The sequence below is a fragment of the Salvelinus sp. IW2-2015 genome, linkage group LG9 (assembly GCF_002910315.2).
Source record: "Salvelinus sp. IW2-2015 linkage group LG9, ASM291031v2, whole genome shotgun sequence".
NCBI classification, from domain to species: domain Eukaryota; kingdom Metazoa; phylum Chordata; class Actinopteri; order Salmoniformes; family Salmonidae; genus Salvelinus; species Salvelinus sp. IW2-2015.
Genome location: NC_036849.1, coordinates 17,905,504 through 17,922,712, shown reverse-complemented (window position 1 = coordinate 17,922,712; position 17,209 = coordinate 17,905,504). Strand labels below are relative to the sequence as shown.

At 42.3% G+C, this 17,209-nt stretch overlaps 1 protein-coding gene across 4 annotated transcripts in view; it reads right to left on the bottom strand.

The window, feature by feature from the left end:
• The window catches only part of esrrb (estrogen-related receptor beta), a 59,609-nt gene extending 42,673 nt beyond the window's left edge, over positions 1–16,936 (bottom strand). The window contains exons 1-2 of one of the 4 annotated variants that reach the window (XM_023994574.2): positions 16,497–16,934; positions 6,506–6,574 (exon numbers count right to left, since the gene is read on the bottom strand). Coding sequence is in view for 2 of the 4 variants with exons in the window: in XM_023994571.2 (XP_023850339.1) it covers positions 6,506–6,574; positions 11,108–11,157 (119 nt within the window). In the remaining 2 variants the exon portion in view is untranslated. Of the gene's footprint in view, positions 1–6,505; positions 6,575–11,107; positions 11,542–16,496 lie in introns of those variants that run through there. The other 3 variants (XM_023994571.2, XM_023994575.2, XM_023994573.2) reach the window with 3 other exon arrangements.
• Positions 16,937–17,209: the final 273 nt, after the last annotated feature.

Below are 17,209 nucleotides of genomic sequence, written 5' to 3'. Positions count from 1 at the left end.
CCACCGTCACCTCTTACTGCTCGGCTGCATGGAGGACGACTCATTTAGGGAGAGAGGCCTAACTGACTGGAACCAGGACCAGGCTGACTGGCTACAATCACTGGAATACAGACAAAGGAGACGTTTCTTTAGGAGACGTTTCTGGAGGGTGTCTGTACTCACATGGGGCCATGTAAATGAAATGGGATGGGGGGATCAGAGCTCTATATAACTGGGTCCAGGTTAATGACCATCAGGGGAATTGGGGAGGTGTGTGTGTAAGTAGGGAGAGGGAGACGCATCGTAGTAAATGTTAAAGGAGGCAGTGGTTGGTATAGAGGTAGAGGCACTCCCTGCACCCAATAGAGACCCATTTTATTCTTAGTTTGGGAATACCTCCTAATTTGGGATTTTCTCATTCATTAGGCCTGCTCTAAACAGATAGAGGAAGGGGCAGGGTATGTGTAAAGGGGGTGGGATGGGCGGGCCCTCTTTGTTAACGGACACGTCAGCTGACAGAGATGTATAATGTGCTGATCTATAGAAGAACACAATAGAGGAGTAAGAGAGACAGACAAACAGAAAGGCAAAAAAGAGGGATGTGATACGTGAGAGAGAGAGAGAGAGAGAGAGAGAGAGAGAGAGAGAGAGAGAGAGAGAGAGAGAGAGAGAGAGAGAGAGAGAGAGAGAGAGAGAAGGAAAGAGAGAGAGGAATGGATGTTTATGCATGCTTATGGAGAGCAGCGCGGGCCCCAGATCAATAGTCCGTAGGCCAGGGAAGGGGCTGGATGGAGCTGGGTGGTGCAGGGTTACCACTGCGGGGACCATGCAGCTCCGTGGCCCGGCCAATTCAGTTTTTCAGTCTCCAACAGAGGATTAAATTTAGCTGCTCCACAGCGATGTCACTGTAGTCTTTATAAAGCCATGAGCTCACCCACTACGACAACATGAGCCCCATTCTCCAACAGGCCAGCCACAAGACAGTGCTGGCTGCCCAAGACACAGATCACATCTATTGATCCCCCCTCTTTTCTTCCTGTTGAAACGATGCTGGCAGGAAAAACAGGCCCTCTTATGATACAGGCYCTGCTGTTTGTCTGACGTAAACTGTCTGAGTGACACTGGAGTGATCCTATTCTGAAAAGGGCTAAGAATCCTCGGAAAACAAATGACGGTAGGAAAGATCAGATGAAGATGCCAGAACTCTGTTAGGGAGTGGGTTACCAGTTCAGACATGGTTCTACGGCAATAAAAGAGTTAACATACTACTCTGCATACGCAGCAGAGAAGCTCCCTGTAGAGTAGAATAGATCAGGGAGCTATTCTGTATCATCACATCTCACTGTAGGAAGAAAGTCTAATGGTGCTCTTTCAGCAAAATAATTAGCCACCATCAAATGTGTCATCGAGAACATTAATCGTTGGCAGTGGATGCCTAATGCCTAATCATAAACAGTGTTGTGTAATTCAGATCCCATACACTTCACCATGTCTAACCGAAGACGTGGATGTTGATTATGGCAGCCCCCTGCACCTCTCTGATTCAGAGGGGTTGGGTTAAATGCAGAAGACACATTTCAGTTGAATGCATTCAGTTGTACAACTGACTAGGTATCCCCTTTCCCTTTCCTAACTGAGCCTTACCAGCCGTTCTATTCCCTGGCCTAAACCACAAGCACAGAGATCTGGCTCCAGCTGTATACCACACAACACTGTTCTGGAACCAGCACAGACACAACCCTGTGAACCAAGGAGAACTAGTGTATAACCAGCAAGGGAAAACTATACATGTATGTCAAATCTAACTAGAACACACGTATATTTCTAGAAATATGACTAATACACAGAGGGTGTGTATAGGGTTACAGTCATTGCATGTCATTGCAGTCATTGCATCCAGAGGAAATATTATTGTAAAGGGTTAAGCCTATTTAAGGCAAACCAATGTAAATCACAGGTTGAGACACAGTGACTCCGAGTACAGGGGGACAGAGGCAAGGAGCCATGCATGAAATTACTTCATTAATCTTCCTCTGATAGGCTGTCCTTGTTCAGGGGGAACTCTACCTGCTTTCAACAAAGAGCCCGTCCTGCCACTACCATAAATTACCCTCTTCATCAGAGGAAGGGCCAAACACACACAATATATATACACACACAAGGCAAGACTAACGGGTTTATCAGGTGTCCAGAATAATTTAACTGCAATCAAATGTGTCAATGTTTACACAGGCTCACACATAAACATAGCACATGGATGAGTTCCACATTTTTTGTGGAATATGGAACACTGAAATAATGTTCAATGTTGAACATACAGTATGCTGATAAAATGAATTAGATTTTGTTTGTTTGTTTTCATCATCTTTGATATGATAACTGAATCTCTTTTGATGCAGAGGACACCAATGATCTCTAGTTATTCCACTGTATGGAACAGGCCCCAAGCCTTTATTTCACGGCTATAGGGTGGTGTGTTAAAGCCCTTCAAATCGCTCCAGAGACACTCAGGGCCCCTCTCCCTAGTCTCTCCCTAGTCTCTCCCTGGCCTGTCCCCCGTTTCTCCCTAGTCTCTCCCTGGTCTCTCCCTGGTCTCTCCCTAGTCTCTCCCTGGTCTCTCCCCGGTCTCCCCCTGATCTCTCCCTAGTCTCCCCCTGATCTCTCCCTGATCTCTCCCTGGTCTTTCCCTGATCTCTCCCTAGTTCCCCTGGTCTCTTCCCCGGTCTCCCCCTGATCTCTCCTGATCTCTCCCTGGTCTCTCCCTGGTCCTCTCCTAGTCTCTCCCTGGTCTCTCCCTGGTCCTCTCCCGGTCTCCCCCTGATCTCTCCCTGGTCTCCCCCTGGTCTCTCCCTAGTCTCCCCCTGATCTCTCCCTGATCTCTCCCTGGTCTTTCCCTGATCTCTCCCTGATCTCTCCCTGGTTCTCCCCTGATCTCTCCCTAGTCTCCCCCTGGTCTCTCCCCGGTCTCCCCCTGATCTCTCCCTGATCTCTCCTGGTCTCTCCCTGGTCTCTCCCTAGTCTCTCCCTAGTCTCCCCATGATCTCTCCCTGGTCTCTCCCTAGTCTCCCCATGATCTCTCCCTGGTCTCTCCCCGGTCTCTCCCCAGTCTCTCCCCATGATCTCTCCCTAGTCTCTCCCTAGTCTCCCCCTAGTCTCTCCCTGGTCTCTCCCCCGTCTCTCCCTAGTCTCCCCCTGATCTCTCCCTAGTCTCTCCTGGTCTCTCCCTGGTCTCTCTCTGGTCTCTCCCTAGTCTCTCTCTGGTCTCTTCCTAGTCTCCCCTGATTCTCCCTGGTCTCTCCCTAGTCTCTCCCTGGTCTCTCCCTGGTCTCTCCCCGGTCTCTCCCTGGTCTCTCCCTAGTCTCTCCCTGGTCTCTCCCTGGTCTCCCCTGATCTCTCCCTGGACTCTCCCTAGTCTTTCCCTGGTCTCTCCCTGGTCCCTAGCTCTTTACAGGCTCATGTCCCAGACCCTCCCCTCACTCCCCATAAATAGTGGTGATTATAAAAATGTGGGTGGGGTGGATGATTTATATGCTGACATCCAACACCACGCCATTCAGGAATAATTAAACTTTGGGGATATTTTTTGAATTAATGAGTCTCCTTCAGGGGGCAATCTAAACATACATCTCAGCAGCCGACACCGTCTGGTGTCAGAGCAGTGTTAGTGAAAGAGGAAACCTACCTGGCAGTTTATACTACTCAGCTCAACGAAACAATTTCACTGTGTTTTGTGTGCATTTGAGGGTACTGCGTATACAAAAATGAAATTATAAAAAGGTCAAACACAAACATGTAAAAACACAACATGACTAGCTTCCACCTTCCATAACACATGCAGTACCCCCTGCCAAGCCTCAATGTACCCTCTACGGCATCATGTATGTCCATGCCCCTGCTATGACATTCCAGAAATGAAAGCCGAGAGGCTTCTCTCAGGCAGAGAGAATGATGAATAAAGATTGACATTATAATGCAGTCTGGTTTACTGAGACGGCCATGGGTCAACACAGCACTGAGAGAGGGACAAAACGGACGTCTAATGGACTTTGATTTACGTAGAGAAGATAGAACTTTGACATTGAATTAAAACAAGAAATTAAATGGACGTTGTAACCTTCCTAAAAGACAAACCCCAGAAAAAGATCACAGCGGACGACTGTCAGTGACACATTTCTAACTCACAGGTGAACCGCCCAGAAATATCTCATTGGCCCCGCGAATATTCTAAAAAATATTCTAAAATTCAACATTTTCAAGTTACCGAAAACCCCAAACAACAAGATTCCCATCCATTTTGTAATGCGACTACAAAGCCTATTGACAAGGTCCCTAGGAAATAAACACATTAATAAATATTCCCAGTCACCACAGTGAAACTAGCCCTGCACACTGAGGCAGAGGGTGGCCAGCAGTTAGCCTGCATGCTAGGATGTTAATGGTTGGTGATTCAGAAGTTCTGGCCCCAGGGCAGGCAAACCCAACCAGGAGAACGTGCTAGTGTTCTCTCTCTCTGGGAGAGACACATGCACATATCAAAAGCGAGGGTCCAATGAGTATGTACACACCCTACAATGTCACAACCTTTACATCAAGACTGGATTGCATTTACTCTAATATTAATGGAAACTCTTGAACTTGTAGCTTTAGTGTCGATCCTCATCCAAGCTCATCAATGCTGTCATTCAGACAGTCCTACAATATGTCTTCAGAACCTCCTAGAATGCTCCATGCCATCAGTCTGCCTGGGCGGCCAGGACAGAACAGGACAGAGTAGAGCAGAGTAGGGCAGGGCAGAGCAAGGAGGCAAATGGCTCTCAGGCTAACAGCTGTTATGGCTGGGAGGCCTGGAAGGGCTGCAGAGGCCGTGTACAGTCAGTCCATCCGTACTTAAGCTGTCAGTAAGAATCAGAGCTGCTATTGTGACGGACGGTTTCAATATTGATTTCATAAATAAACAGAGCTAACCATCGATCCTAATGTTATTTTGCATTTCAATTACTGCTCAGAAACATAACCTTCAAACGACTGGCCGCTCAATACCAATAACATTCACTGATAAACGCCCGCATCGTCCACTCCACGTCACGCTTTTTACCAAGTGTAAATTAGCGGACTTAGCATGTTCCCTCCATTACATTTAAGACAGAGCGTATCTAAAAGCTGCAGAATTATCATTCAGTCTGGCGTCTATTGGGCGGCAAAGCAGACGCAAATACAGACAGAGAGAGGAATGAATGAAAACAGACAGATGACGAGATGAGTAACACACCAAACCAAAGAAAGATCTTCAATGATTAAACTATAACTGGATAATCACACTCTAACCACATATTCACTGTGCAGTGAATATTAGTAAAACATATGTAATTACAGCTGTTTATCCCAATGTGTTAGAAAAACAAATCTTGGACTCTGAAATCGTATATTCTCATGAGAACTAATAATGTATTATAATATTCAGAATGCAGTTATTATGTTTTTATACTTTTTCCACAGCTTCTCTGACAGTCCTCCATCTGAGCCTCCTTATGTGTGTGTGAATCAAGAGGAGCCTTTCAGTGTTGGAGCAACAGAAAGAAGTGCTGACGCACCGTGTCAGTGATAGCACTTCGCTGCCACAAGGTTGTGAGAGTAGCCCACGTAGCTAGGCTAGCATTATCCTCCTAGACTAATGGACCTGGTTATTTTTAAACACATTCTCACACTGCAGTGAAGGTGTCCAAGGTTACCGTGGCCAAAATCAGGAGGGATGACTGGTGACGTTTGGTGGTTTCAGTGCAGTTGGATGTCGTGAAACGGTCAAAGTGACACGTGGCTCATTACAGAAAAGACTAGAAAGGCCAAACACTGCATGAGCTCGTATGAGTCATGGTATCCAAAATAAAGCTGTCATTTTAGAGTGTTAACAATGGGTGTTACAAACAATTATCGAGGTCTTCTGAGATAAACTGTATCAGTACACACACTTCACATAAACAGTCTGTAATCAAAAGCAAAATGATCAAAGAAACATCAAACAAACAGGAGTTGAAGTCCACCTAGTTCAGTAAAAACCATGCTCTATACCATATGTCTAGGAATTTATCATCTTTATTATGTATTCTACAAGGAATAAGTAAGCATCTCAATGAGGCCCTAGTTAAATGGGACCCAGGATGCTATGTTCAGGGAAGGTGAAGTAGATGGTTAATTTAGTTTGAATCTCAATACTCTGTCCTTATATTCTGTCCTGCCTAGTTAACTGGAGGATAAGGATGCATGAAGGGCCAGAGCGGGGAAGAGTGAAGGGTGACACTGCATGTGAAGGTGTAAGTGAAGTGCTGTGAAGAGCTTCCCTTTAATAGCATATGTAAGTAGCCAACAATTACAAACACACAGAAAAAAAATGGAGAGCAGGGAGGGTCAATCCACTCTGCATCCCTTAACGCCCTAGGGGCCGGGGGCAGCACCCCCCACCCTCCCTGAACAGCCTGGTCTGAGTGACATGTTTACAGTGAAAGAAATGATACTTATATGCAGGGCTTACCAGAAATGTGAGGGCTCCAGTGTAGCCAGTGGACTGAGTAATCGCCCTAATGAATTGGACAACGAAGCCCTGTTGGTACAAGGAGATGCATTTAGAAGTGGGTGACAAATTGAATTTAAAACATTAGGTTTTTCTTAAAAGGCACGTATCCCGACACCTCCCCTTAAGTGCAGAGGGAGAGAAGCAGGAGGAGGGTTGGAATGGACCGGGGAACAGCGGTGGTCACCTGGGCCGTCTGGAGCTGTCTGTCTGCAGTGGCCACAGTGACCACAGACTCCTGGCTCTTAGCGGGGTGGCCGTTCTCGGCCAGGAGCCTCTTCTGGTAATGTATTCTGAAACCAAATTACCGTAAGCTGATCCCATCTGGATGGTGTCTGTGCAGGACTGCTTTGGTTACCCGCCACTACCTATACCCTGCGATAGCATCTCCATGAAGACAGCAAAAATCAGATTAACCCAATAACACTGAAACACTTGGTCAAAGAGCAAAGAGCTTTTAACTTAAGATACACTAATGTAATTCCCTCGCCTTGTTCTCTGAAACCTAATAAGAATAAAGAGAGAAGGGACAAGAATGTTAGAGATGGGCATTTTACTGAGCCTAATGCAGCAACCTGGAAATGAAGTCAAACAAATGGAAGTGTAATTCATTGCTGTGTTCTAACTATTGCTTTTTTATGAAAATGCATCAGAAAGCATTTACTAAATGGACATGTAGAGTATGGCTGGGAGGAGCAGTGAGGGTGTTGATGGAACATTTAGGATAGAGAGGAGTCCCGTCTCAATCAGCTGCCTGCCGCTCAGCGTGTGTTTGCTAGAGAGCCCAGATGAACTCAAACTGACAATCCTCAGCATTGGCTTATTTCTTTGCGCTGAGTTGCGCTGAAACAGCCAGAGCAATAGGAGAGCAACAATAAGCCTGTCTTGACTGTCATATGTTACCTCCTGCTGCCTGAACCAAGAGAGACTTCAACTTAAACAAATCAAGTTCTGTGAATTTCAGCTTACTATCCATCCCGATCTTACTATACATAGCTTACTATCATCCCAATCTTACAATACGTAGCTTACTATCCATCCCAATCTTATAATACGTAGCTTACTATCCATCCCAATCGTACTATACGTAGCTTACTATCCATCATCCCAATCGAGAAGGGAGAATAAATATAGAGCAAGCTTGAAGCTGTGGAGAGACATGCCACTTCATACCTACTATTGCTCTTTTTTAGGGAAAATGTATTTGAGTGATCAATTCAAACAAGCAGTAATAGGCTATACATACCTCTCCATATTGTCTGAAATAAAAACGATCACTGATTCAATCCGATTCCTACAGTCGTAGGCAGTGTCACTCAGGCCTCCAGGTCAATCTATAGAGCAACATACTACACTGCTTCTACATCATTGCTCTGTTAATTACATGGTGTACATACGTTCCAGTAATCCCAGCAACCAAGCACCGGAGACACACACCACCACACCACACCGAGGGGCTGGAAATACTGCTGTCCACGGACCAAGCAGAGGGACTAGACACTGTAAACTCAATGAAAACTATGTCCTATAACGAACAACACTGCATTAGTTGGAAGCAAAGACTTTCATTTTAGATGTTGTCCAATGTTATTTTCATTATAAAGTCTTTCATCTTTTGCGTAATGATTTTACTGTCGGATTAACTGCTTTGTAAAGATTATTATTTTTTAAATAGTTGGACATTTCATTTTAAATCAATTCAAATACATCTTAAGTGTATACTAGAGTGTTACTGTACATAAATATCTAAACTATTTCAATGCAATTTATGAAAAAGATCACAGCTGATCTTAAACTGATTTATGTTTGAGATATTGCCAGCCATTGCATGTCAAAACATCTACTGTATGTAATTCCTGCTATACATGGCTAAAGCAGTAATACGTGTTCAATTGACTAATTTCATTTTTACATGCACATACATCTAATACCTATATCATAGAACACCGCAATTATGTCAAACCTATATTTAATATGGCGTTATATATTACATTTACAGATATTACCTGTTCTATATCACAGAAGAGAAGGAAATGCACGCTGTCTCTACATCGTATGTGATAAAAAAAATAAAACATGTAAAACACAGTCAGTATTTTGAATGCCAATCACCCTTTGTAGTTGTATTTTTTGTACAAATTTCTAATTAGAATTGCTTGTCTTATAAATGTTACATGTATGGAAGTGTGAAACACAACATTGAGAAAAAAAATCGTATTCCACTGAATGATATATTATTAAATCATTCTGCATCACCTAGTGTACATGTATCATTAAAGCCACCAAAGAAAAGCTTTGCTTAATTTAACACTAACATTATTTGTATTGTGCACTGTGCCCACCTTTCCAATGAAATCCAAAATCATTATATTGCAAATTTCTGTTGAAACACTTGCCACAATAACCACCAACGTAGGTTAGAATGTTGTTACCATTGCACCAAACAACATGATTTGGAAGAAAATCATAAAAATGAATACATGAGTCACATTTTGAGGTGGAAAATTGCATTTGAAAGGTTTGAGCGTTAAAAATAATGTTCTCATAATAAATCAGTATACTATGTAAACGTCAATACTAATAAAGGTATCTTAAATATGTCTCAGTAGTTATTGTATAGTTATTGTATATTATGATGAGCAAGTTTGTTACTTTGACCCTTTACCACTGAAGTGTACCTAAAAGGCAGAGTTGTATAGAACCTCTGTAAAACAAAGGAGATTATAACAGTCCGTCTAAGGGGTTAATGAGTTCACTAGATTGACTTTTCTCTCTCTGAGCGGGATATGGTTAATGCCCAAACTAGAGTTCCTGAAAACAAGAGTGAATCCATAGGCTGTCAGAACAATTCAACCCTTTTCCTCTTTTGCATGACATCCCATTGAGAATTCCTCTGATTGTATTGCTTTGAAATACCATACATGAAAATCTATACTGCTCAACTACTTTCATTTATTATTTTCTGTCATATCATAGGGCGGCGAGTAGCTTAGCGGTTAAGAATGTTGGGCCAGTAACTGAAAGGCCGCTGGTTTGAATCCAAAAAGCTGACTAGGTGAAAAATCTGTTGATGTGCCCTTAAGCAAGCCACATCCCTAATTGCTCCAGTAAGTTGCACTGGATAAGAGCATCTGCTAAATGACAGAAATAAATAAATATATCTCAATCGTTCAGCAGACATGCCTTTTAATCATAATCCAGCTACAACGACAGACACATTTGGCTGATTAGATTTTTGCGTGGAAAGAGTTATGGGTTGAAATAATGACTGTCTGGAATACTACATGAGGATGTGACAGCAAGTATAAAGAATTTAATCAAAAGCACATGATAATACTTACAGACCCTGCAAATTAAAAGATTGTCACTGCTGAGTGGAATATTATAAAATTATATTAAAACATACATGTATAGATATCTAGCTGTTGTATTTTTAGAACACTTTCTAAAGTAGATTAATAAAATTGGATTGGAGATACTTTTCCATTTTTATTCAAGCAATCATACCAGTCAGCTATAAAATAAAAAATACATCTCCTACATGCCAACAAGATATGAATGTATAAAAGCAGAAGTGCATATAAAATTACCAGGTAACTTTAAGCAAGCCCACAGTTAGCGAGGGCTTCTCAGACAGGCAGCCTGGCTGATGTGCTACTAGCTGGGATGGAGCTGGGATGGATCTGACTGATCACTGGGATTACACGGTTCTTTCATACATCTATCCCCAGACATACAAATATTGCAGCGTGCAATTCATCCTCCCCAATTCCATTAATTCACTTTAATCTAATATTTTTAAATGTATTCTGATTGTGTCAGGGTGGCAGTCCGGCCAGGACACGGACAGAGAACAAAGCCATCCCAGAACAAGCTCCTAACCCAACAGGACACGTTCCCTCTATTCTTTAGGAAAAACACACTTGCACGTTGCAACGAGCTACTCCTAATTGATCGGCCATGCTCTTAATGAAATGTGCACAGTGACACACATGGCTGACAATGTGCTAAAGGGCTACGGGTCCTCTCTCCCTATTGAACACAACCAAAGACACACCACAGCACACCTGTCCTGTTGCTTTTAGGGTAACACTGGCAGCAGACAGTCCTGTATGAATTAACAGCCCTCCATAACATATGTAGAGAGAAAGAGTCAGATAGTGCACATTAGTGTGGTGTGTGTGTGTGTGTGTGTGTGTGTGGTGTGTGTGTTGTGTGTGTGTGTGTGTGTGTGTGTGTGTGTGTGTGTGTGTGTGTGTGTGTGTGTGTGTGTGTGTGTGTGTGTGTGTGTGTGTGTGTGTGTGTGTGTGTGTGGTGTGTGTGTTGTGATGTGTGAGCAAGAGAGCCAGGAAAGCACAGTGCATCTTAACAATAGCAGTAAAAAGTTTGGCGCAGAGATCGGCAGGTCCTTTGTAAAGGAAACAATGCAAGCACTTCTACAGAAAACACGAAGAGAAAGGAGAGAGGAGGAAAAAGAAAGAAGTTGCAAGGGGGAACAAAGCTTATCCAACATCACAAAAGACGGGTATGTTAAAAGAAGGCTGAAAGAAAGAGTGCACCTACTGGTTATGATAGCTGAGAGGGTCTGGCAGACAAAGTTCTGAAATGTCCATCAGTCCAGTTTTAGCATTCCAGGAATGAGAAGAGGAAGAGGAAATAGGAAACAATTGAGACCCGCTTCTCCCCCAAAATGACAGCAGAGCACCCTCAGAGAGAACGGTGAAAAGCCCCTCCAGAACTGCTTCCCCCAGCCTGCACAGGTATGCTGTATCTGACTGTGTTCGAGAGTGTGTGCGTAAGAGAGTTGAAGAGTGTTTGTGTCTGTGTCTATGGTTGTGCGTCTATGTGTGTGTCTGTGTGTATATGAGAGCTCGAGAGAGGGGAGTGGGAGAGAGAGGTAAAGGGGGGCGAGAGACAGCGAGATCGAGAGGAGCGCAGGCAGCGGCGGATGAGCGCTAAGATGCAGAGAGCGTGAGAGAGCGAGAGAGAGGAATGACTCTTTCCATGGTCAGGATAGGGCTCTTTAAGACTCAGTGGCTTGATGAATATGGAACAGCTGCTGTTGTCTCCGAGGGGTAGGACTTAAAGGGACAGAGCACGGAGGAGGGAACCAAACGCTCAATAGAGCTCTCTGCTACACAAAAATACACACACATGCTCACACACAAATACACAACGCCACTGTCATTAGAACAGACAGATGCATATACTTTACAACATGCACTTAAAAGAGTTCACACAACACACTAAAACATGTTGAAAAACACACAAATAAAAATATGACAGCTAAAAACTCACAGGCAGCCATTCACAATGCTAATTTCAAATATGAATACATACACGAGTTGCTGGACATGTATGCCCTATTGATGTTGAAATAAAGCACATATCTATAAAAATAAAACAATATGATTTCCCCTTGAGCCCACTTAATCACAATTAGTCCAGAAAACAGGAAAACATTTATAGTAAAACAAAAAGGAATTATATTATTAATTCAATTCAACCTTTATTTTCAGATTCACAAAAATAAAGCTTTTATACCAATTGAAATAGCACAAGGAATATTTATGTATAAAAACAAGTTTTTTACACAACATACTGTAGTGTGCACAAGAATAACAACAGTTCATTACATAAAAAGTATTTGTTTCAGCAGGTTATGACAGACAACCACAACAAAGCAATGTAACAAAGCAATGCCTTACTGTTGATCCTTCAAATTAGCTTAATTTAAAAGTGCTAACTAACAGCAGTAGTGTATTTTCAGTACACCAGAGACATTTCAGCCTGTTTGTATGTCCCGTCAATAAATCTTTCAGATCTATGCAGAAACAGAGTGCTCCATGTTTCTGGATAGTCACCCGTTGAAGTCATGGGGTAAGGAATGTTTCTGGATAGTCACCCGTTGAAGTCATGGGGTAAGGAATGTTTCTGATAGTCACCCGTTGAATCATGGGGTAAGGAATGTTTCTGGATAGTCACCCGTTGAAGTCATGGTAAGGAATGTTTCTGGATAGTCACCCGTTGAAGTCATGGGGTAAGGAATGTTTCTGGATAGTCACCCGTGGAAGTCATGGGGTAAGGAATGTTTCTGGATAGTCACCCGTTGAAGTCATGGGGAAGGAATGTTTCTGGATAGTCACCCGTTGAAGTCATGGGGTAAGGAATGTTTCTGGATAGTCACCCGTTGAAGTCATGGGTAAGGATGTTTCTGGTATGTCACCCGTTGAAGTCATGGGTAAGGAATGTTCTGATAGTCACCCGTTGAAGTCATGGTGAAGGACTGTTTCTGGATAGTCACCCGTTGAAGTCATGGGGTAAGGAATGTTTCTGGATAGTCACCCGTTGAAGTCATGGGGTAAGGAATGTTTCTGGGATTTCTGCTGAAGTAACAACAAATCTGACATGTCAGGATTCAGAACAAGTCAAAAAGCACAGAAAACTGAAACCCAACAACACAGAGACAACTGGGAACACACATTTACTTTCAAAAGACAACAACTTTGCATCCGTTGAGGAAAGTAAATCCATGTATTGAGTTGTGCGTGGCCATATGCGCTTGCGGTTACATGTGAAGGACTATTGTGGACATTTCACCAGCTGTGAGAGATGATCTCAAGCCATAACTCAAACTCTGAGAGTCCATCAGCTTCTAAAGCAGCGGAAAATCCAGCCCTGTCTTCTCTGACCGCCGTTTAAAACCGCCTGTGTTTCACTGTTGATCAAGCCCAGGAAGAATGTGGAGAACGCAGATAGCATTTCACAGTCAATGAGGGGCTCTATATTACTGTATCCCCATATTATAAGAACACAGCTTAACATGGCATCTTAAAGTAGAAAAGAGCAGTTGAACAATGGCCGACAATTCTGGGATAAGTCAAATAGCATGACTTGACTGTTTTTATCTAATTAGCTCTACTTGAATAAAGCAAGTTCAGAGATGGTGGCCAGTGGCTTACTTTTCATAGTTGATTTAATAATTACATCATTGAAGAGTCGACAACTTGGGGAACTGAGTACAATGTCTTCCAATAATAGATTACAAAAGAGAGGAGGTTGGCAAATTCTCCCTCCTTACTGTAATACAGTAACAGTATGTCTCTGGTAAAATAGGACTGCCCCATAACTGCGTGTTGGTATTCCAGTTTAAAAAAGAATCCAGTTCTATTAATCAGCTCACGTTTCCATAATCGACGCAAAACCATCACTCAATCCCTCTTGATCATCACAGGCCTATTGATGTCTAGCAACATCTCCATCAGAGCTGCTTTAAAGTAGCACACATAAAAACATCTAGTCTTTCTTAAAAAATACAAAAAATGACTTACAGTACACCAAAGAACTATGTTTCCACATCTAAGCCATTGATTGACATGGCTGCTACTGTATATAAAACACAATATACAATCCAAAATCAAACTAGTGTGAATCAATTATAAAATCTTAAACATCTGTTAAAGTTATAATAACACTGACTGAATATTCCAATGGAATAATGAGAAATATCCAGACAAAATCAATGACAAATCAAGACCATGTGTTTTGTTAAAAACAAAGTGCTACCCAATTTCCTTGACCCAGATACAACCTAAAGACACGTGGTGGAGATTTCAGACAACGCTGACAAGGGATTTCATGAATCAGCATACAGTATGAATAAAACTACTATCAACCTACTGTAAAATACAACAGACAGTGAGTGAGTGACCTGCGACCTCGTGGCATAGGGCTTTGGCATGTGCTAAAGGTATCAACTTTGAGCCTTGTATCAAATAGATGATTGATGTCTTAAGATATTTTGAAACAGACTGTAATTTCATTGAAAAACTTTGGATTAAATGTCATTCATCCTAATTTGTAATCCATCTGATTTGGTTAAGGGGATGGGCGCAATCCCTTTGGAATGCTTATCAAGAAGGCTCGTTCACTGCTGGAATCCTCCATTGAAAAAATCCTGTCTCATTCATTATGCAGCTACAGTACGTAACTACACACGCACACACACAGGTTTTTATATAGTGAATTCGATTACTTACAGGGTTACATATTCAAGTTCGTATTTGGATGTGATGTCTCTTTCAGCAAATATGCTAAATTCATCCTTGTCCTTTACGAGCCTACCAGAGTTGATACTGCCCCACATTTACAACCTGCCTGAATATCAGAGAATGAGATGACGGAATACCATTGAGAAATATTACACTTCACTTCTGGTGCTTACTAGATGACATTGGCCAGACTGTTGTAGCGTAAGCTCAGTTATGAAAAAAGTGATGTTGTTTACAATGCCCTCGTATCAGGTGTGTTATGAAACCTTCCCTTACCACTATAGTGGAAAATTATTGGACAGGGAGAAATTGTGTACAAAAAGAGAAGAGACTGCTCTATGCATTGAACACACTTGATCACTATTAGGTGAGCATATGTGGAAGCAGAGTTATGACAGAAAGTAATACAGCACGCACAACTCATGCCATACAAGAATTTGGACTAGTGTTACATTCACAGACCTCCCTTATTTCATAGCACATAGATAACCACAAATACATGTGCACCCTGCAGATCTGATATAGAGGCTTCAATTTAGACAATAAATACAGCACATATTCTATAAGAATAGCAACATGTTGAAGCAGTGAGTGTGTGTGTGTCACCACAAGATTATGAAGTACTAAAACAAGCATACTTGTGTCTTTATTTCCTGTTGAACAGATACAGCACCAATACTCCCGAGTTCCATTACATCTCACATGACCTGTTTTTGATCCAATAAGTAGGCTAGGCTGCTGGTCGCGAAGTGGCTAGAATTTGGGGTTCTCAACGACTTCAGCTGTCTCAAAATGATAACAAATGTCTGTCATGCACTTCCAGTTTCTTACAGGGACTGTTATGCGAATTAAACAATAAGACAAATTGCACAGGCCCAACTGTTTTTCGAACAGGCAATAGCAATAGTAGGCCCCAGTATCTGGCGTTAGAAGCTCCGATTCGAACTCCCATTAGACAGCGCTGCAAGTGTTTCAATGTCAAAATACGTTTATTACTCTGCAAATGTGGAGTTTCGCTGAGCAACTATCTTCATTTCCTCCCGTTATGTACTTCCTCAAAATGTCTAAATAAAAACCTCTACTGTATTGAGCTATTGTAGACTTCCGACCTGTGCGTGGCAGTAATGAGTGATTGGAGGTGCCGAATCACAATTTAACTCACTCAAACTCTGAAGGTAAGATTATACATGAATAGGACCTGGGCTGGCAATTGTGTTGGCCGTTTGGCTTTAGGGGATGTCCTCCTCTCCTTCGCTCCCTCGCTCTAATCATGTTCTTGTTTTTCATTATGCCCACGAGGCGCGTGCGACGCAGTTCAAGTTGACTTAAATTTCAGCTCCATTGATTAACAGTCCTTCATAAAAAACAGGCAGCCCTCATCATGTCTCTGATTCAGCGCCACAATCAATACAAAAATAAAATCATAAAGAAAAAAAAGAAATTGAAAAAAGAGTGCACACTGTCCACAGTTATAAAACATTGAATAGCTGGGTTATTAAAAATGTGCACTGTTTCAGAGTACTGTTTCGCAAGTTGGTAGGCTAGGTAGCCTACATGCATATAAGCTGCCAACGGGGTCAGCAGTAGGCTATAGCGTTATCATTAATAACAGCAGTCAACATCAAATATGAACTTTAAAAAAGTTTGAACTTTAAAAAATATGAACTTTAAAAAATAAATAATAATTTATTTCAGTGTTTCCACACACAACAACTTCCATCAAAATACAAATAAATAAAAAAATCTGACCATCTTTCATTCAAAATATTTTATTGAACCATTAAATTCATAGGCTAATAAATGAAGTGATAGTGGACCTGCCAACAACTTGTAAATAGCCTTCAGAAAAGTAGCTCAATGATAATAAATGGAAGAGAAAAGTAAGGTGGAGAATACTCTACCTTTACAGACAGGTTATATCAAATCCCTCAGGTGCTACTGTGTAGGGTTGGTGTCTTCAGGTTGTAGGAGCGGCTACCTATATGATTGTGAATGCGCCGTTTTAGTCATACGACAGTAGGCTACATCTATCAACTCCTCCTCCAGCCTTCGCCCTTTTACAGTATATTCTCCATCCCCTGCGGCGACACCAAACATCCGTCGCAGAGATCAAGATGCCTATGCAGCTGAGAAGCCATTACTGACCTTTACTGTTATAGTTACTGAGAAAAAGTCTGAGATAATTTGGATAACTGCCACTGAATATTCGCTCCCTTTCCCCTCCCTCTCGGGGTCCATAACAGCAACGTGTGCCTGGATTAGTGTAAATCTTCACCAAGAAAACAACAGTGACAGTTGACACGCGGTGCAAATCTTAAATACCACGGCAGTTCTGGAAAAGTTCGGTTGGATTCCACTGTTGATGAATAGATAACAAGACAATAGTGGTGTCGCGTCTGTAGCAGAGTGAGATCAGGGCGTTGCAAAAGTATCACATAGCTAACATTGTGACAGATCCCCAGGAAGTTTTGAGACGGTGAGAGTGGGGTACAGATGTGTATGCAAATGGTCAGAAACCCCTTTCTTCATAACGGATGACCTCATTTCAGTTATTGTCTGAAAACTTGTAATTAGTTGTTCCTCTTGGAAATATCCCACTGCGCAGAAACTGGTT